Source organism: Bufo gargarizans, chromosome 6, assembly GCF_014858855.1.
Source record: "Bufo gargarizans isolate SCDJY-AF-19 chromosome 6, ASM1485885v1, whole genome shotgun sequence".
Classification (NCBI taxonomy): domain Eukaryota; kingdom Metazoa; phylum Chordata; class Amphibia; order Anura; family Bufonidae; genus Bufo; species Bufo gargarizans.
In genome coordinates, this window is record NC_058085.1 from 145,824,290 (window position 1) to 145,845,594 (window position 21,305).

At 42.1% G+C, this 21,305-nt stretch overlaps 1 protein-coding gene across 7 annotated transcripts in view; it reads left to right on the forward strand.

The window, feature by feature from the left end:
* The window catches only part of LOC122940867 (parathyroid hormone/parathyroid hormone-related peptide receptor-like), a 102,235-nt gene that overhangs the window by 53,161 nt on the left and 27,769 nt on the right, over window positions 1-21,305 (forward strand). For 4 of the 7 annotated variants that reach the window (XM_044297728.1, XM_044297730.1, XM_044297732.1 and 1 more), the window contains 6 exons: window positions 5,700-5,794; window positions 14,093-14,150; window positions 14,276-14,450; window positions 14,588-14,672; window positions 15,864-16,588; window positions 19,929-20,049. In XM_044297728.1, the coding sequence (XP_044153663.1) occupies window positions 16,514-16,588; window positions 19,929-20,049 (196 nt within the window). In that variant the 5' untranslated portion in view covers window positions 5,700-5,794; window positions 14,093-14,150; window positions 14,276-14,450; window positions 14,588-14,672; window positions 15,864-16,513. Of the gene's footprint in view, window positions 1-5,699; window positions 5,795-14,092; window positions 14,151-14,275; window positions 14,451-14,509; window positions 14,673-15,863; window positions 16,589-19,928; window positions 20,050-21,305 lie in introns of all 7 variants that reach the window. The other 3 variants (XM_044297733.1, XM_044297734.1, XM_044297729.1) reach the window with 3 other exon arrangements.

Genomic DNA, 21,305 nt, shown 5'->3' on the forward strand with positions numbered 1-21,305 from the left:
GAACGGACATCACCTCGTGTAATACCCCTATAGGTTCCTCGGCTTGCACACTCCACATCTCTTGGGCAGCTGGCTCCCGCTGATAATGGTGGGCAGCAGCCCTTGGTGTCGGATTCGGTCGAGCTTGTTTCCAGGCGGGTCTGCCTCGATTTTGGGTGCACTCATGGACCATATGCCCCCACTGTTTGCAGGTGTGGCACTGGATATTGGCACGTCCATTATACCTGGAGGGTGGTGGTAGGTTCCCTGGGGACGGGCGAAGAGGAGATGCAGTGGGAGCGTGGGGGGGTGGAATGCTGGGTGACCCCGCGGGTTGCGGGTGACTCTTGGGGAGGGTTACCTGATGCCTTCTCGCATCAAAATGCTGATCGGCTAAGCGTGCCGCTTCTTTTAGGGTGAGAGGCTTCCTGTCCCGCACCCATTCTTGTGTCTCTGGAGACAAACCATTGAAGAATTGCTCCAACAGCATTAACTGTCGCAATTCTTCCATAGTAGTGGCTTGGCTGGCTTGTATCCACCCTTGTGATGCTTGGTCCAGCTTGTGTGCCCACTCAGCATGAGAATCTTTCTCTGGTTTTCGCAGGTTTCTAAATTTTCGCCGGTATGCTTCTGGGGTAATGGCATACCGCTCTAATATCGCTTCACTTTTTCATAATCTCTGCTGTTCTCGCTGGGTACAGCACGATATGCTTCTGCTGCCCGCCCTGCTAGCTTGCCTGCCAGCAAGGGGACCCATACTGCCCGTTCCAAGTCATGTAAATCACACAGCCTTTCAAAATCATGTAAAAACCCATCAATCTCATCCTTCTCCTCGCAAAATACTTTAAAGGCATGATAGGGAATTTGGGGTTTTACCTGGATGTAGAGTGACCCAGTCGTGGACTCCGCTCGGTACGGTGCATGCTGTGGGCTGTGTGCCATCACGTACTCCTGCACATTTGCCATTACCATTTGCATCATGGCCTCTGATATAGGCTGTGGCAGAAATTCCAGCCTGGTTCTCATTTCCCTCTGGTAGAGTGTCTCCTCCATGGCTGCTGGGGGTGTAGCGCTGCGGGCTCTGTCTCCCTCCATCAGCTCGGCAATTAGTACAGCCTTGGGTTTGTTGCTGGCTACTTTACCCCTGGCTTCCAATAGCTCTTTCAATGTCTGCCGTTTCAAAGCAGCATAATCAATCTCCATTCACCTCGTTGTTCGTTCCTTTGTTCCATACGAATTGTCCTTCACTTTCCTTGTTCGGTAGTTTCAATTTACACGAACACCGCTTTTCGGCTGTAAGGTTGGATCCCGTCGCTTGCCACCAATTGTAGCGGAGTGCAATATTAGAATCCACGATCTCCGCTGGTATAACAGGTAAATCCACAGTCAGCGCTGAACAGTACGGCAATATTCCCAATCCTCCCATTAACCGGACGAAACACAGTCTGGGAGTCAACAACCCGCTTTATTCACAAGCTTGTATATTTATACAGTTCCCCATGCCATTGTACACAAACTCCCCTCCCCTCTGTCTGTAACACAATACACAAAACCAAATGAGCCTTGTCTGAGACGTAATTAACCAACACAATGAGCATTGTCTGAGACGTAATTCACAAAATACAATTGCCAAACGTAATGGACTAACTTGAACTCTGGCATACACATATACAATTTAACCGAACACATAATAACATACATAATCTGTAAGACAGCCTGAATGCAATCTGCTACCCAGTCTTAAAGGGGCAGTAGTAGCAATATAAAATACCACATGCCCAAATATTGCATTCAAACGTACGGACAACCTTTCTTACGTTATAGTCCAGAAGTGGCTAGGTTTGCCACACCCCCTTTTCCCTTTTTTCTTCCAGACTCATTTGCACCCATTAGAGCCCGTCTATTGACTTTTGTCTCATAACTCAAAATCACCCATTTCCAATCTTCTACTGTCCACACTTTTTTGCAAACTTGAACCGACGCTTCTTATGATGATACTGAAGTCGAGACTTCTTCACCTTTTTTCGGGCCACCATTCCAGACTTGTGCAACGCGTGTTGCACGGTGCCTGCATGGACGTCTGTGATCTCACTATTATGAAGCATACAAGCCACCTCCAGTGCTGTGTTTGTCATGCCAGAACTGATAGATCTTGTAATGAGCTGACTTATTGACTCTGATATTTTGCCTGGACGTCCACCTCTTGGCTTTGGAATAGAAGGGTGGACTTCATTTTGTATTTCTCCAACTGACATGGCAATTTTCTGGGCCGAGATACCGCTATCGATGAGCCGAATTATGCTGTTTCTCCTTTCTTGGGAAATCGTCTTCATGGCTGCTCCTCGATTCGAACCAGTGACCTTTCGCTTGGGAATCAACTTAATAGCACACTGAGCTACTAGGAAACGTGAGAACAGGTTGTGGTGTGTAGTCAGGGGCGGATTAGCCATACAGCTTACAGGGAAATTTCCCAGTGGGCCGATGCCCAGGGTGCTGCCTGCACCCTCGTTGCAGCTGGCCAGTGGAAGTTTATGGGGATGAATTTTGTGCTGCTGGCAGCAGTATTTTGTGATTGACTGTGGCATTTGGCTCTGTTGGGGTGCTATAATGTGCCACAATATGGTATTTCTGTCCCGCCTACTTGTGTTGGTCCTGCCTTCCATCAATTTGGACCCGACTACAAAACGGGGCCACTTTTACTATTTTTCCAGGGCCACTTTAAGTTCCCAGTCTTTTGCTGTTTGTAGTATACAAGAAGAAAAAGATTGTTCCACCACCAGGAGCAAAACAGTTACATGACAAGAATCTGCATAACTCATCATATGCTAAATAGTTGCAAGTCCAATTTATGCATGAGATAGCCAAGATAATTATCTATAAAATGATGGTAGTCTCACGTTCGAGTAGTGTAGTGGATGGTGAGATATGAAGCCTGAAAGTCAAAAGTTCAAAACATTGTTACCCTTTTGCTCGTCAGTGTTAAGTGGGTATTCCTATCTGAACCATTTATGGCATATCCCAACAGTAAGCCATGTCTAATAGTGTGTGGTTGCAGGGACCCTAACCTACCAGGAAAACAGGAGTCCCCTGGCCCTGTTCACTGATTCCTGGCTGCCACATTCTCCACATACCTCAAAGGATAGGTGGCCGTGTTGTGTGTAGCCCTTTCCATTGTAGTCTATGGTAGTTACAGGAAGAGCCAGGCAAACATTACAGACTCTTCTCCATTGAAAAGTATTAAAAATATGAAGGCTGGGAACTGATGAAAAGTGGGGAGTAGAGCCCTACTCTCCCCATAGGCGAAGTAGAACCCACACCTATAGGGCATTTGTGGAATATCTCTTGGATATGTCATGCATGGCTAATATTCGAATACCTCTTTAATGGGAACCTGTCACCTCAAAAATGCATCTACACCTGCCAGCAGTACCTCATAGTAGACCGCAGCCTGTTAATAATCATATATTTCATCCTGTTGTCTGATGCTGTGTAAGTAAAAAAAAAACGCAGTTTTATTCTCCATTAGCACTATAGTGCCGGCCAGCTTGAAGTCAAGGGGGCAGCGGCCTCCTTGCTTCAAGTCAAGGTAACCACGCCCCCTAACCATCCCCTCTTGCCTGAGAGTGACAGTCTGCAGTGCGGCCACGATTCCCCAAGACTCGCGCATGCGAGGTGCGCTCTGTAGTAATGCGTTAACCCATCTCCTGCTGGCGCTGTTAGCCGGGTTTCAGCGGCACAATGCGCATGCACTAGACTCTGGGAATCGCGGCTGCACTGCAGGCTGTCACTTTCTGGCAAGAGGGGACGGTTAGGGGGCGTGGTTACCTTGACTTGAGGCAATGAGGCTGCTGCCCCCTTGACTTCAAGCTGGCCGGCACTATAGCACTGATGGAGAATAAAACTGTGTTTTTTTTACTTACGCAGCATCGGACAACAGGATGAAATATATGATTATTAACAGGCTGCGGTCTACTATGAGGTACTGCTGGTGGGTGTAGATGCATTTTTGAGGTGGCAGGTTCCCATTTAAGAGGTTTTCGAATATTAGCCATGCATGACATATCCAAGAGATATTCCACAAATGCCCTATAGGTGTGGGTTCTACTTCACTTATGGGGAGAGTAGGGCTCTACTCCCCACTGTTCATCAGTTCCCAGCCTTCATATTTTTTATACTTTTCAATGGAGAAGAGTCTGCAATGTTTGGCAGGTGTAGATGCATTTTATGAGGTGACAGGTTCCCTTTAAAGCGAATATCTGATTTGGTTGAGCTTGTACAGTGACTATAACATTAATAAACCAGTGTTTGTGGGGGGATTGTCACTCCCCCCATGGTGTCATAAATTCCATTAATTTAACACTTTACCAGTAAGAATCTCGAAAAACTCCAAAAGCTACACGTACATCAATTAATTCAATCTTTATTGATGGATAGATTAGGCCACGGTGTATTATATGTTACTTTAAATACTTAAATGGAACCTGTCACCAGGATTTTGTGTATAGAGCTGAGGACATGGGTTGCTAGATGGCCGCTAGCACATCCGCAATACCCAGTCCCCATAGCCCTGTGGGCTTTTATTGTGTAAAAGAAAAGATTTGATACATATGCAAATTAACCTGAGATGAGTCCTGTCTCTGACTCATCTCACGTACAGGACTCATCTCAGGGACAGGACTCATCTCAGGGTAATTTGCATATGTATCAAATCGTTTTTTTTTACACAATAAAAGCACACAGAGCTATGGGGACTGGGTATTGCGGATGTGCTAGCAGCAATCTAGCAACCCATGTCCTCAGCTCTATACACAAAATCCCGGTGACAGGTTTCCTTTAAATAACAAAACCATATAAACTTACTGTAATTCCAATATACCTATTACTATTAATACCAATTTAGTCCACTCAGCGAGTGACTATTTCCCCACCACCATATAGCGTAGCTATAATTGGCTAAATGACACCGCAGCCTTTCTCTATCATATTTTTTAAATCTACATTGAAGATGTCCAAACCTATATACGACAGTGTTTGTTTGGAATTATTATATAATCCCGTAATAAAATCCTCTAATTCCATATGCCTGCATGTCAATTTATCATTACTTGACTGCTACACAAACAGTATAAAAGTTTTTTAAACAAAGATAAGTAATGCCTCTCCAGAAAATCATAACGTTATTTCCAAAACCTAAATTGTTGGATTTGAATCTCATAGTAGATCGATTGCAGGCTGATGTGATGAGTTTGTTTCCTAAAATCCAGACTATCTTTAGTTCTGCAAGAGATTAAGACAATAGATCAGGTCTAACTTATAATCGATATCTTTCTGATTTCCATCTACCAATCTTTTTAATGGTATTTTCTTTAAGTCCGAGTTTGTAAGCGTGAGTAGCTGCCCCAATTCGGAATGAATGTGCAGATATTTTTTTCCTTCTTTAAATTGAAGTGTTCTTTACATTTGGAGAGCACAAAATTAAATTGTAATCTTGTCAATGGAGATTTGTCTAAATGCATGAAAAGGGGACCTGGTATTTTGGGTCTGATAAGTGACCATTATTTTAACACTTGTACTGGACATAAGGGAGAAGATTGTATAATGTTGAGATTGAGCCATACTCCTTTACCTAGTTTTTGATCTTTTTAGGAAAATGCTGACTTTATTTCTTTGTATAATTAAGTCATTAAATAATAATGGTGCCTCTGATGTTCTATTTATAGCTGCAATCTCACTAATGCGAAGAGCACCGAAAAATGATAGCAAAAAGGGCAGCCCATAAATAATGAAGATTCGTAGGCAGAGGAGCATATATTCGGTAAGTATTCTACAAAAATGTTAACATTTTCTAAAGATAAAGGTTTAGTTCTAATATTTTTTGTATAGTTCTTTTTGAACCTTTGATTATTTGTTTTGCAAGAAAATTGGTTGTAAAAGGAATAATAAGTATTTTCTAAAAATATGAAATGCCAGTTATAATTTTTGGGATATTGTCCCCTTTTTTGCCCGCTTTAAAAGACAAAAGGATCAATCGTATCGAGCTATTATCCTTTTCATTGTAATTGTTGGCCAGGCAGAATGAATTCCATGTTCTCCATGCGGCTGAATAAGCAGCCCATGTAGACGAGGCCAAGGAATTGCTTACTAAACCGCTTATGAATTTTATATCAAGGTCCATAAAATTGTAGGGCATGGTATTCCTTTTTCTTCTGCATCAGGGACGAGTTGTCTGAATATTGAAAATTTCTGTCGAGACAAAGAACCCGCTATTAAGTTGGATCTTCCTTCTATATATTTAGCTTTCAACCATATATTATTATGTAAGCAAATTAAAAGAATTTGTCACACTAACTACCTCGTCAGATTTAGCTGAGAGACAGTTTATAGAGAAAACCACACCTTTATTGTCAGAATATAATAAGATTCTCTTATTTCTAAAATAGTCTTGCCAGATGGTTAATGAAACTAAAACCGGAAAGAGTTCCAATAAGTTTATGTTCCTAATTATTGGTTTATCCAACCAGTGTTCTTGCCATTTTTCAGCAGACCATTGTTTTTTGAAGATCGCCCCGTATCCCCCAGATGCAGCTGCATCTGTGAATAGTTCAAGACAGTCAGAATCAATAGATTATTTTTGCCAAATAGTACTGCCTTAAATGTATTCAGGAATGATAACCAGATTTGTATGTCATCCTTTAATTGTTTGGTTATGCAAATATGGTCGTATGGATGTTTCTTACCTGCAGTGGCGGCATACATTCTTTTAGAAAATATTTTACCCCTGGCAATAAAATGTAAAGATCCTAAGGCGGATTGAAATCTTTTAAGGGTAGTTTTCTTGGATAATAGTAAATTATTTAATAGGATTTTTGACGAGTTTATTTTTTTGTCAGGGATTTTGAAAACCACAATTTCCGAATCAATATAAATGCCTAAAAATGTTATATATTTTGTTGGGTATACAGTTTTTTTCTTCAGCTAATGGAATTTTAAAGAAGTCAGAAATGTTTTTAAAGGTATTAAGTAAATTGATACAATCGTTTGATTTCTCTTTACCAATAAATAAGAAATCATCTAAGTAGTGTATTGTATACCCTGCGTTGTAATGACTTTCTACCATCCAGTGCAGAAAAGTAGAAAATACCTCAAAATAGTAGCAGGCTAGGGAAAAACCCATTGGAAGGGCCTTGTCATAGTAATAATATCCGTCAAATTTAAATCCAAGTGGATTGTATCCTGCTGGGTTTATAGGTAATAGCCTAAAAGCTGATTTTATATCTGTTTTAGCCATCAGCGCATTTTTTCCAGATTTTTTAGTAAAGATAGTGTTAGATCAGAAGAGGCATATTGTACTGTAGAAGCATTTTTATCTATCATGTCATTTAAAGTGTAACTGCCATTTCATTACCAAAAACGAAATTCCTAACATATGTGATGCTGAAGGGAAGATATTCGTTAAGCTTCGTTTTTCAGCTAATTTTACATTTCTGATGTCTGTATTTAGCCCTTAGCAACGATATTTATCTGTGCCTCTAGTTCAGCAACTTCCTAAGGTCTCTTTCACATTTGCGTTGTTCTGTTCCGGAAGAATCCTGATCAGGATTATCTCTATGCATTCTGAATGGAGAGAAATCCGTTCAGGATGCATCAGGATGTCTTCAGTTCAGGACCGGAACGTTTTTTGGCCGGAGAAAATACCGCAGCATGCTGCGCTTTTTGCTCCGGCCCAAAATCCTGAACACTTGCCGCAAGGCCGGATCCGGAATTAATGCCCATTGAAAGGCATTAATCCGGATCCGGCCTTAAGCTACAGTACTTGAGTCTGACTATTTATCAAATGCACTAAATGGGTATACACTTTTCTGCGGAATGGCTACAAAGTCTTGGCGAAATATAAGGAACTGGTGTGGAGCTGGGGCATCACTTATTTGCACTCCACTATGGCATAATCCAAAGCTTTTGAACTTAAACGACCTGAGTTGCAGCCAGTATTGGAGGACCAAGAATGTTCAGTACCTGCATCAAGTGGTCATTGGTGGACACATTTTGCCCCTTGCGGAATTAAAGCAAGGGGCAAATCTAGGTGAGGTGGCTTGGTATGCATATTTTCAACTAAGGTCAGCACTTTCTAGCACTGCGAATCGCTATCTTCTTACTATAGATACTCCTGAATTTTTACATGATTTAATTTGCAAGAAATTTGTCACGAGAATTAAAGTATCTCACTGTTATAGACACTTAATGAAAAAGTTTTTTTCGGATGTTTTTTCACCAGGACAGAGAGCCTGGTCATCTTCGCTTTCAGAGACGGGCTCTCCAAACTGGGAGAATATAGGGGAAAGTTTAAAATTGGTTTCGCATAATTTTAACCACACTGTTGTACAATTTAATATTTTGCACAAAATATATGTGACACCTATATGGTTATATAGGAGAGGACTTAGAACCTCCTCTGACTGCCCACGCTGTGGTGAATCCGAGGCAGATCATTTACATCTGTTCTGGGATTGCCCGATGGTGAGCAGGTACTGGAGATCGGTTCAAACCAATCTGGCTTGTAAACTCAACATTGTTGTTCCTTTTACTCCCAGGATATGGGTCCTGGGAGACTTATCGGAGGTCAATTACCAACCTACAAACGGTCGACTGTTGATTAAGGTGATGTTTCTGGCTAGGCTTCTCATCTCTAGAGCATGGTTTTGCTCCTCCGCTCCAGACTGTAATAATTGGCTGGGTTTGGTTGAGAAGGTGAAAAGCTACGAGAAGATCTTGTACAAACAACGAGGATCCTACTTAAAGTGGAATAAACTGTGGAAAGATTGGGACACGATTAACTAATTAGGGTTTTTTTTTTTTTGTTTTTTTTTTGGTCTGCAAGGTGGGGGGGGAGGGGGGATGGTGGGGGGCCTTTGGGGAAGATCCAATTAGTCCGGCTTCTTTTTGTACGCAATGTATTAGTGCAGAACGTGAAGTCATAATGGAGCATTGGAGTATCTCTAGAAATGTTGGGGGTTGGCAGGACTCACCGGCATCAGATATCGGTTAATTTTTGACCTATTTAAAATATTGAGTAATACTTGGGTGAGGGTTCAGGGCTCGGGATCTTGGGGGGTCCGGGCATCGGGTGCGACCCGGGATGCGGCTTTCCCTGTTGGACATGAGTTTCAACCACGGACAGTGATCTGACACAGGTGTGGTTTGGGTTCTACCATCTGTCTTTTCTTAATGAACTGGAGTCGGTGTTGGGCTCTGCTCTCTTAATGAGACAGTGCTGGTTGGCTCTGTTTTTTCTCCTCAATTGCCGGAGATTGCTGAGCGACATTTGACTCGAGTCCTCTTTCCACGAGACATCGTGGTAAACCCATGCGAGTTATGCTTAAACAGGGTATCAACATTTAACCTAACTATACGGGGATGAGGCAGTAAAACCCGTGAGTGGGCTTTATACCACTGCGATAGAAGACTGCTGGACCCCCCTCTGTTTTCCTTCGGTTCTACGGAAGTGTGCGATCAAAGATCGCTGTGAGCCTGCCCCGCACGGTGTATGTGAGCACCAGATGATTTGCCACACGAGTGTTGATCCTGTCGGTGGTGCCTACTTATGTTTGAGGGAGGCCGTATGAGGTGCGTGTTCGCTGCTTGGCGGGCCGCCCGGGCCGCGGGCCTCTGTTCCCTCCCCGTACAGAGATAATAATATTAAATAAGATGTCTTTCTCTATCTGCATTGTTAAAGCTCTTGATGCCGGGTGGGCCCTGCTTTCTTCCCAGGTAGTGAGACCTCTATTTGATTTAGTTAATATGCATATAATTATGGGTACCTGCATGAAATTATATTTAACCATGGTTAAAAAACTAGAACTGACGGACTTTTGGATTTTATAGTACTGTAAATGGAATATTGGTATGTATTTTTTGTATGATAATAAAAAAATAAAAGTTTATATTTAAAAAAAAAAAAAAAAAGAATTATTAGGAACACCTGTTCTATTTCTCATTAATGCGATTATCTAGTCAACCAATCACATGGTAGTTGCTTCAATGCATGTTGGGTTGTGGTCCTGGTCAAGACCATTTCCTGAACTCCAAACTGAATGTCAGAATGGGAAAGAAAGGCGATTTAAGCAATTTTGAGCGTGGCATGGTTGTTGGTGCCAGACGGGCCGGTCTGAGTATTTCACAATCTGCTCAGTTACTGGGATTTTCACGCACAACCATTTCTAGGGTTTACAAAGAATGGTGTGAAAAGGGAAAAACATCCAGTATGCGGCAGTCCTGTGGGTGAAAATGCCTTGTTGATGCTAGAGGTCAGAGGAGAATGGGCCGACTGATTCAAGCTGATAGAAGAGCAACGTTGACTGAAATAACCACTCGTTACAACCGAGGTATGCAGCAAAGCATTTGTGAAGCCACAACACGCACAACCTTGAGGCGGATGCGCTACAACAGCAGAAGACCCCACCGGGTACCGCTCATCTCCACTACAAATAGGAAAAAGAGGCTACAATTTGCACGAGCTCACCAAAATTGGACTGTTGAAGACTGGAAAAATGTTGCCTGGTCTGATGAGTCTCCATTTCTGTTGAGACATTCAAATGAGTCAGAATTTAGCGTAAACAGAAGGAGAACATGTATCCATAATGCCTTGTTACCACTGTGCAGGCTGGTGGTGGTGGTGTAATGGTGTGGGGGATGTTTTCTGGGCACACTTTAGGCCCCTTAGTGCCAATTGGCCATCGTTTAAATGCCACGGGCTACCTGAGTATTGTTTCTAACCATGCCCATCCCTTCATGACTACCATGTACCCATCCTCTAATGGCTACTTCCAGCAGGATAATGCACCATGTCACAAAGCTTGAATCATTTCAAATTGGTTTCTTGAACATGACAATGAGTTCACTGTACTAAAATGGCCCCCACAGTCACCAGATCTCAACCCAATAGAGCATCTTTGGGATGTGGTGGAACGGGAGCTTCGTGCCCTGGATGTGCATCCCTCAAATCTCCATCAACTGCAAGATGCTATCCTATCAATATGGGCCAACATTTCTAAAGAATGCTATCAGCACCTTGTTGAATCAATGCCACGTAGAATTAAGGCAGTTCTGAAGGCAAAAAGGGGTCAAACACCGTATTAGTATGGTGTTCCTAATAATTCTTTAGGTGAGTGTACATCTGTTCAGTACAGGGGAAGATATTAATGATAGAAATCGGGATGCTATTCCTAACAGTGATTTCTCCTCTGTTGCTTGGAGCTGTCATTCTGGTCTTGTATGAAAGCCTGGACTGCCAGCTTCAAACAAGACCAGTTTCATATTTCTAGCTGCTACCATTGAGAAGATATCACCATCTAAAGCAGCCCTCCCCCCTCCACTTTCTGCCTCAGCCCAGCTCCAGGCTGTCAGGGCGGTGCTCCTCCTCCCAGAGCTCATCCGCCTCTTGTTATAATACTGAGAAGACGGACTGCACATGGCAACGCTGTGAGATAAGAGCTGCTGAATAGGAAAGTAGCATGCATTTGTGGGAGTTATTAGCAGGTAAAACTGAAAATTATCAAATTTTAAATCACAAAAGCACTTATACAGCAGGGTGTACTATACCATTAAGGAATAAAAAAAATGAAACGGCAGTTACACTTTAAGGATCAGTTCCAGCACTAAAATATATAAAAGTTCCAGGGGTTTGAGGGAGACTTTTGCTCTTAAGGACTTCCTTTTGTTGCAAGATAAACAATAATCAACAGACCATTATCCGTCACAATGGGGTAACTTCATATCCTCCCCACCCGGGATTAAGTACAGACCGTTTAAATCCTCTATGCGAGGTTTTTCATCATTTGTTTGTGGGTTATTCAGTTAAGAAAGTAAGTGTAGTTGTTCCAGTACTTACTATTTGTAGAATCAGCGCATGAGTACAGAGCTCCCAGTGGCGTCCCACTCGATAAATGGAGCAACGTCTTTCTCTTACCTGCGCTTAGTATTATACAGTAGTATAGTACACCAAACTCACTGCCGTCCTTTAATCAACACATCCTTGGTGTTCATCCGCATTTAGTTGCAGCACTCCACGTGGTGAGACCAGTTTGTTCGGGTTACACCCTTTTCAGGTAGTCTCCCTGGAATACCACTGAGGAAGAGGTCAGTTATAATTTAGACCTCGAAACGCGTTTGGGAATATATACTCAGCCTTCAGGTACCCGTGACGAGTGACTTTTTATCTGCTAGCAGAATTCATCAAATAATTGTTTTATTTTATAACTGTGAAAGCAAGTGTTAACTACTACTCCAGACTGCTGCACCTGGGACCTGGGAGATTACCTGGATAGGGTGTAACCAGAACAAACTGGTCTCACCACGTGGAGTGCTGCAACTAAATGCGGATGAACACCAAGGATGTGGTGATTAAAGGACGGCAGTGAGTTTGGTGTACTATACTACTGTATACAACTGAGCGCAGGTAAGAGATAGACGTTGCTCCATTTATCAAGTGGGACGCTACTGGGAGCTCTGTACTCATGCACTGATTCTACAAATAGTAAGTACTGGAACAACTACACTTACTTTCTTAACTGAATAACCCACAAACAAATGATGAAAAACCTCGCATAGAGGATTTAAACGGTCTGTACTTAATCCCGAGTGGGGAGGATATGAAGTTACCCCATTGTGACGGATAATGGTCTGTTGATTATTGTTTATCTTGCAACAAAAGGAAGTCCTTAAGAGCAAAAGTCTCCCTCAAACCCCTGGAACTTTTATATATTTTAATGCTGGAACTGCGTTAGAATTCTATATGCTGAATAAGTGTTTGTTGCTATATAGATAGTGAGAAAATTTGGGTGAGGTGTATATAAGTTACCCAATAGCGAATTTTAACCATTACTTACATGGTGGGTTATGGCTGGTTTGAACTGCTCAGATCTGAGAGCGCCACACTGACAATAGTAATACCAGAACCAGACAACTACGAGTGTGACGATCTGCGGGATACTGGACGGACAACTCAGCTATAATATACCACAGATTGTTATATGTTTTTAAGGTCGTCTTTGAAGGTAAATTTTGCATGTTTGGATTTCTTACCGTGATCTATATGTATATTTGTGGTTTATGGAAATAAAATATTTCACTCCGCAGTCACACCAGTTGCTGAGTGCCAGTCTGTAATACTATAAATTTTTTAATATTGAATGAGTCTTGATAGTATCATAGGTGTCACTTCCTCTATTTGATACTTTATTGTTTGTGTAAAGTTGTCCGTGTTTTTTGAAACATTTTGTGGCTTGGTGGTTACCCGTACAGAAACTGCATTCGTGTCTGTACTTACAATTAGTTTGCCATTTACAAACGGATTCATTAAAGGAAAAACTAATTCCTTTTTTAGTCGGTTGTTGGCGAAAATTGGACCTCTGAGGCAACATGAGATTGATCCAAAGACCAACGTCATTTGATCCCCATAAAAGTTTTGGGTAAACTGCTAACTTCTGTCGGATTCATCATAATTGATCCATGCCGAACCTCCAACATTTCTGTATGCCTCTAGTATGCTATCTGAGTGGAGAAATAGTCCACTGCAGTGTATAGGGTGTTTTTCACCCACTACAGCTGCATATATGCAAAACGCTTGTATCCAATTCAAGAAACTTTTCAGATTTTTTTTCTTCTTCTTTCTTGATTAAAAGTATCTTTTGAAGAAGGAAGTAGAGAGAATAAATCAACGTACTCTCTTTTCCATATTTTTTCTTTTATTTGGGTTGATAAATGGAATCCCATGGTTTCTTTTAAAGATGTTTATTTTATTCCTGTGCCAGCTTCAAAAGATGGGATTAAACATTTATCAATTTGTGTTCCTATCAACAGAGGATAAATTGTCATTCTTTCTTGTTGTTTCATTTGTTAAAAGTATAACAGAATTTTTTTCAGGAGAAGACCAGACAGAATCTATTTTTTTGGTGTTTTCATTTTGTGTTATGAAGGAAATAAAATTTTTGGACTTTTTCTGTATCAAAATTGTCAGTACTCAAAGGGTTATTAGTAATGTTTTGATAGTGCCCTGCGATTTACAGTCACTAAGTGAGTGTTTGTGTAATTAAGTTCTCACCCTCCCTTGTATCCACAGATATGGAGGCTTGATTGACATTTGGATCGGTCCCAGCGGTTGCTGAGGGAGACCGTTGGTAAGTATGTCGTTTCTTTACCCGGCATCTCGAGCTCTGTGGCGCAGCGAAAGTAGTATTCCTGCTTTTCACAAGACCTAAAGTAGGAGAGAACATTTTCTCTTCTTTCCTTCTTCTTTGTGCAGGGACTGGGGTGGACGGAGCGTTACTGGGATGGCGGTCAGATATGATGTCAGAGCGTACGTCTGGCTCTGCGCTGCTAACAGGATAGGGAGTGCAGACCGTATGAATAGATTCTAGATCCGGATTATTGTCTGCAGGATCGTCGCGGAGGCATCTCCTGAGCCAGGCTTCACCACCGTAAGTTTCTGCTTCAGTTACAAGTTGTTTTAGAAGTTCTTCCATTCTTCTGTTTTTAGGTTCAGGTCCGGTTTCTTCTCTGCCGCTTACCAGAATGCGCAGTAACCGTCAACTCTTTTCTTTTACGGGTATTCAAGAGAGAGCAGTTGATCCTTTCTCCAATCAAAATGGAGAGAGATCTTCACGAGGACATCGGACTGTGCCAAGGACATCTGTTACCAGGTAAGTACAATACCATGTATAATAATTGCCCATATAATTAACTAGGTGTCATGACACCATGTCACCCTTAATTGCATGGGCAATAAGGTTCGGTCACACTCTTTCTACTACAGAGTGTATTAAACAACAGGGAGCAACAATGAGCATCTATCAAGGAAGAAGAGAATATAACATTTGTTCTGCATCCTGACTGGTTTAAAGGGGTTGTCCCATTAAGACATCTTATCTCCTATCCACAAAGTAAAATATGAATGAGCGCTGAGAAAGAGTTGTTTTACACCATGTTTTTTTTTGACTGAGAAACTGGCAAAAAACTGATATTTCTGACTGATCTTTTTTTTTTTTACAAAGATTGCAAAAAAATGTGGTTTGGGTTGTGTGATCTGTAATTGAGTTAATTTTTGGCCTTTTAAGGCCCAAAAAATTGGATGAAAAAAATTGAAACTACTGTACGCAATGCAGGTCTTCCTTTTACTTTCAATTGATTTATAGATTTTTTTTTTACTTAATTGCACTGGAAAGAGACGCATCCTATTTTTATTTTTGCCAGATGAAATACCACGGACGTCTGTGCTTTCCCAACCAATAAAAAAAACTGACAGTAACGCAACATAGACAAAACAGATGCACTTTTGGCATACTTTTTTTCTATAGAGGCCTGTGCATCCATTAAACAGATCCAGTTATCTAAGGTTTCTGAGTAAAAGAAAGGGGTTGTCCGCTTTTTTTATATTGATGACCTATCCTCAAGACAGGTCATCAATAACAGATCGGCGCGCCCGGCACCCCCGACGATCAGCTGTTTCAAGTGAAGAAACTAAGCAGTCCCATAGAAGTGAATGGGGACAGTAATTACACTGCTCGCCACTGCAGTCGTGACGGCAAGCAGGTAAACAGTGAAGAGAAGGCAGCACTGATATTCTTCAAACAGCTGATCGGCGGGGTTGTCAGTAGTCGGACCCCCACCGATCTGATATTGATGACCTATCTTGAGGATAGGTCATCAATAGAAAAAAGCGGAAAACCCCTTTAATTTAAAAAGGTGGTTTGAAAGAGGCCTAAGAAAAACATGACATGTCTGCATTGTACTGACAGTGTCATTGGCATCCAGGGAGTATCCATATGGTATGTGATCTTTGACCTCCTTCCACAATGCTCTCGTTATTAACCCATGTATTTCCATGTCCACAGATCCATAACTTGAAGCTGCTGAGCCCCAAGACAGATTTTTCTGTAACAGGGCCTATACCTATCACATATCATTTACAGTACTTGTCTCTTCATATGGGGCAGAGGGACCTTTAGTACCTCCACAGGCCCAAAGGCCTGGTGCTATGGTGGCTTCTACACGACATATGAAAATGAACATCTCTAATAACAATAAATAAACGTAAGGAACCTTTGTGAACAGACCACACAGGCTGGAGCCTAATGTGGTAGAAGCATACTGTAATTTGTATGCAGTTTCCCATTCAGCTCTGAAGCACAAACTGCTGCTCTGAAGAGAAATGCATTAGGTATTCTCCAAGCACATGGATATGGATGAGTTACTATTACAGATGGATTTTGGGCTGTCACGATGGAGAGCCGCAGGTTGCAGATTACTGACTGTTAACCATCATGTTAATGAGAGCTAAACAAATAGTTGTTCCTATCGCCTCCCTCCTGCTCTTGGTTGGTTGTAAAACTAAAAGTTTCTCGCACTTTACTGACATCTCAGAAATCATGAGTTGCTGTGGCTGAGGGAGATGTAGACAGGGAGGACTCAGCTCACAGTCAACACTCTGTGAGGATGCGCTGAACCAGGGACTGTCCTATGCTCATTCACCAAACATCTCAGCATGGAGGGGCTCTCCTGGGCAGTAGCGAAACTTGTGACTCTAGCAGTAGCCTTCTTCTCCCCCACACTGGCAGTGGTAAGTACCAGCAACTCTCAGATGTCATTAGACGGGATGGGGATGGCAGAGCAGTGGTATGTCGTATCAGAAGTGGACTGATACATTGATAGATACATTGCCACAAACACCAGGGAACATACATCACAATCCATTAAAAGTCATGACCATGGGAGAAGGATTGTCCCCTACACCATGCACCATTTGTGTTGTTTTAAAATATTTTTAAAGTTTTCAAAGTGATATGATAGATATTTTCTTGCCAGAAAAGCAGTGCAAATAAATCCCAGGTGTTGGCTGGATTCCAAGTAAAGTGACAATTTTGAATGATAAAGCCACTAATATAGATACCTGATTCCTATAGTGATGTAAAGTTGTAGTTTAGGCTGCAGGCTCTTTTAATAAACTAGATTTAGTATCTGAAACTATCAGTTAGAATTACTGCAAGAGCGTGGAGTCACAACACATTGGGGCAGATATAGTAAGCCTGGAGATGGTGTAAGCTTAGCCAGGCTGTCTAGACCTCCACCCGATTCTTCACAGGGGCTCAGGCTGGAGGAGAAATCTGGTGCAGGGATAGACACTTTTCTCTGACTCTATACCAAATATTAGTGCCCGAATTGTGGCAACATTTTGGTGATAAACAGCACATCTTAGGCAACAGCCCCTTTCATGCAAAGTTACTCTCCTTCCCACTAAGCTTTGCTTCTTTGAACGCATGTTGAAAAATTGGAGATATATAAGTTATGCCAAATTGTGCCAATTTGTGCCAGTTTTTAGGTAGATTCTGGGAGCAAACACATTAGTAAATCTGAGCCATTGTATCAAATGGCAAGTGCAGCTTGGCAAGTATTGGTAATTTGCATGGTAATCCCATGGCTGGGCCACACTGTGCATACCTCCCAATTTTTTTAAAAAGCCCAAGGAGGGACAATAACAGTGGTGCCACAGTACATTTTCTCCACCCACTGTCTGCCTACAGACACCCAATCCTGCCCAGTCCCCTTAGTACCCCCACACAGTAATTATTCCTCCTAACTTCCCCCACAAAGTAGTTATGCCCCATTAGTGTCCCCACAAAGTAGTTTTGCATCCTTACTGCTCCTACACAGTAGCTATGTCTCCTTAGTTCCCCCACAGTAGTTATGCCCCCTTAGTGCCCTCACACAGTAGTTATCACCTCTTAGTGCCCCCACACAGTAGTTTTGCCCCTTAGTGCCCCCCACAAGGTAGTTTTGGCTCCTTAGTTCCCCCACACAGTAGCTATGTCTCCTTAGTGCCCCCACACAGTAGCTATGTCTCCTTAGTGCCCCCATACAGTAGTTATGCCCCCTTTTTGGTCCCACAAAGTAGTTATAAAGTAGTGTTAAAATTTTAAAAGAAAGTAATACTCATCTAGCCCTGTTCCCTAGTGAATAAAGAACATCCTGCCCTCCCCACAGCAGGCACAATGTGGTGATGTCATCGGAATAATCCCTGGTCTCTGTGCTTTCCGGCTGAGCAATGCAGGTGTAATGACGTCAGGACATGGCACCGGCTGCAGGGAATTGAATAGTGAAACAGGGAACTAGATACAGTTGAAATTAGGACAACCACCGAAATCTGGGAATGTCCCTCCAGATCTAGGATGGTTGGGAAGTATGACTGTGGCCAAACATGGGTTTTCCTACAATAACAATTGATGCTGTATTGCTAAGATATGATATAACTTTATAATCGGTGTGGGTCCAACTGCCCGGACACCCACTTTATTTTTTTTTAAATGGGGATGCTCCTGCCCACTTGCTGTTCATAAAAAATATAACTTAGCTTTATTCACATAACTCGGGAATGCTCCTTTAATCTTAAAGATTGCCATTTAAAAGCCTGGAAGAGCTGTGTAAGAACTAGTACGGTTGTCATTATGGCTCTCTACAGAGGCTTTCACCAAGCTTTTCCCTACTCCTGAATAGCAATGCTCAGTAATACATAGCCTATTACTGTAACTAGGCAAATGGGATATTTAAGACTGTAGGATACATGGGAAGCTCATAGAGTATATATGAGGTAGTATGTCATAGTTATTTAGCGCCATAGTGAACGGTGCAGGAATATACAAACAGTTCCTAAACTGATTGCTGATTGATCAGGCTGGGGTCGTCTGGCAAGTATACAATGGACTGGTTTGCACTCTGGGTATAGAGATCACTGATGTATTGTTCCAAGTCATGCTCTGGTCGGGAAGGGGTGTCACTGACACCTTTGTGTAAAATTTACCATGTACCTGCAGAACATAGACTGTCTCCAGTGCTGGGCAGGGATTTCTAGAACCAGAGAACACTATGAACGGTCTTCTGAGGGCAAATAACACACATACAACAAATAGTTGCAGGTCCGGAACGGTGGCGGATAAAATACCCATGATGTAGTCATAATGATGTCAACTAATTCCTTAGTAGAACAGATGGTACTGTAGTCAGGGGCTCCAGCTAATAAGTCCAAAGAGTCCATATCCACCTGGAAGCTGGCATCTACCTTTCAAGTATCACTGCATGGGGCTCACACTAAATAGTCATTTAAAAGGCAATAATATGCAAACATGGTGCCCACCACTTTCACACATGCTAATTAATAACTAAATATATGGCATGGATCAATAGTGCTTATAATGGTCACATTATTTCTTCAAGTTATCTTTCTCCCTCAGATGACCTCCAAATGTATAGGATATGTGGGACTGACCATATCGTTGTATAGGATACTGATATTTCAAATGGTGCAGACTGTTGCCTGTGGTGCATCTAGCTTTTCTGCTGCCTGAGGTGAAAACTGAAATGACGTCCCCCCCCATGCCAAATTCTCAACCTAACCCCTTCCCTCCTGCCTTACTGTAAAAGGCATACTTGGAAAACATTACATACTGGTTAATATAGCGATACCGTTGAATATGCAGAGATGAATGTTTCCACAATTAAAGCGCTCATTGCCCAAGGCCTTTTCACTGCCCCCTACTCATCCCTACTCATGCTGCCTCACCTCGCCTCATTGGCTGTGCACCCCTGACTGTGGCTGCAATTATCTCACATCTCAGTAAAAAGTATTCATTGAAAACAGCATTTTCATATAGACATGAATGCACCCAGTCAATGCCATGATGGCAAGCAGGGGTCTTTAACATAATACAAATTTGAGCCTGAGATTGGCTGGATGGCTAACAACCAGACAATGTGTCCATGCTGTACCTGCCTCCTCTGACATGGAAACCAGGCCTTCAGTTCTTGGCTTCTGTCTTTGGCAGGAGATGTCTGGGGACCAGAGTGCTCTGTAATAAGGATTGTACTACTGTATGAAAAAAACATCAATCTTTCTTCCATTGCTATAGGTGGATACTGATGACGTACTCACCAGAGATGAACAGATATTCCTGTTGTCACAAGCAATGCGTCGCTGTCAGACTGAGATCATAGCTCACAAGTCCAAACTGAAACAGCAGCCTTCAAATGGTGAATAGTTTTATATGTAGTAGTGTTTCTCAATGTCTGTAAGCTAGCATGTCAAAGAAGGTACAACCAAGTACCTCCAAGCAGGGGGTGTCACAATGACTTCAGCAACCGGGTTTGCTGCTGCAGGGGCTGATGCTTGAGAGTGTCAAGCCACCAGTGGAGTATTCTCTCACCACTCTGCTCAGTCTTGTAGCTAAGTATCAGGGGCACATGCTCAAGTAGGTCCAGCGTGTCAATGTATGACATATACAGACATTCACTTAAATGGCAAAAAGGGCAGCTTCATTTAACCCCATAGGGACACAGCCTTATTTCACCTTAAGGACCAGGCCATTTTTTGCAAATCTGACCACTGTCACTTTAAGTGCTGATAACTTTAAAACGCTTTGACTTATCCACGCCATTCTGAGATTGTTTTTTCGTCACATATTGTACTTCATGACAGTGGTAAAATGAAGTCAAAAAAATAATTTTTTTTGCACAAAATAATACCTAATTTACCCCATAATTGCAAAAATTTGCAAATTTCAAAGTTTCAGTTTCTCTACTTCTGTAATACATAGTAATACCCCCAAAAATTGTGATGACTTTACATTCCCCATATGTCTACTTCATGTTTGTAGCATTTTGGGAATGATATTTTATTTTTTGGGGATGTTACAAGGCTTAGAAGTTTAGAAGCAAATTTTGAAATTTTTCAGAAATCTTCAAAATCCCACTTTTTATGGACCAGTTCAGGTTTGAAGTCATATTGTGAGGCTTAGATAATAGAAACCTCCCAAAAATGACCCCATCTAAGAAACTACACCCCTCAAGGTATTCAAAACTGATTTTACATACGTCGTTAACCCTTTAGGTGTTGCACAAGAGTTATTGGCAAATGGGGATGAAATTTGAGAATTTGATTTTTTTGTCTAATTTTCCATTTTAACCCATTTTTTCCACTAACAAAGCAAGGGTTAACAGCCAAACAAGACTGTATCTTTATTGCCCTGACTCTGCCGTTTACAGAAACACCCAATATGTGGCCGTAAACTACTGTACGGCCACACAGCGGGGCGTAGAGTGAAAGGTGTGCCGTTTGGTTTTTGGAGGGCTGATTTTTATGGACCGGTTTATTTACACCGTGTCCTGTTTCAACCCCCCTGATGCACCCCTGGAGTAGAAACTCCCTAAAAGTGACCCCATCTAAGAAAGTACACCCCTCAAGGTATTCAAAACTGATTTTGCATACGCCGTTAACCCTTTAGGTGTTG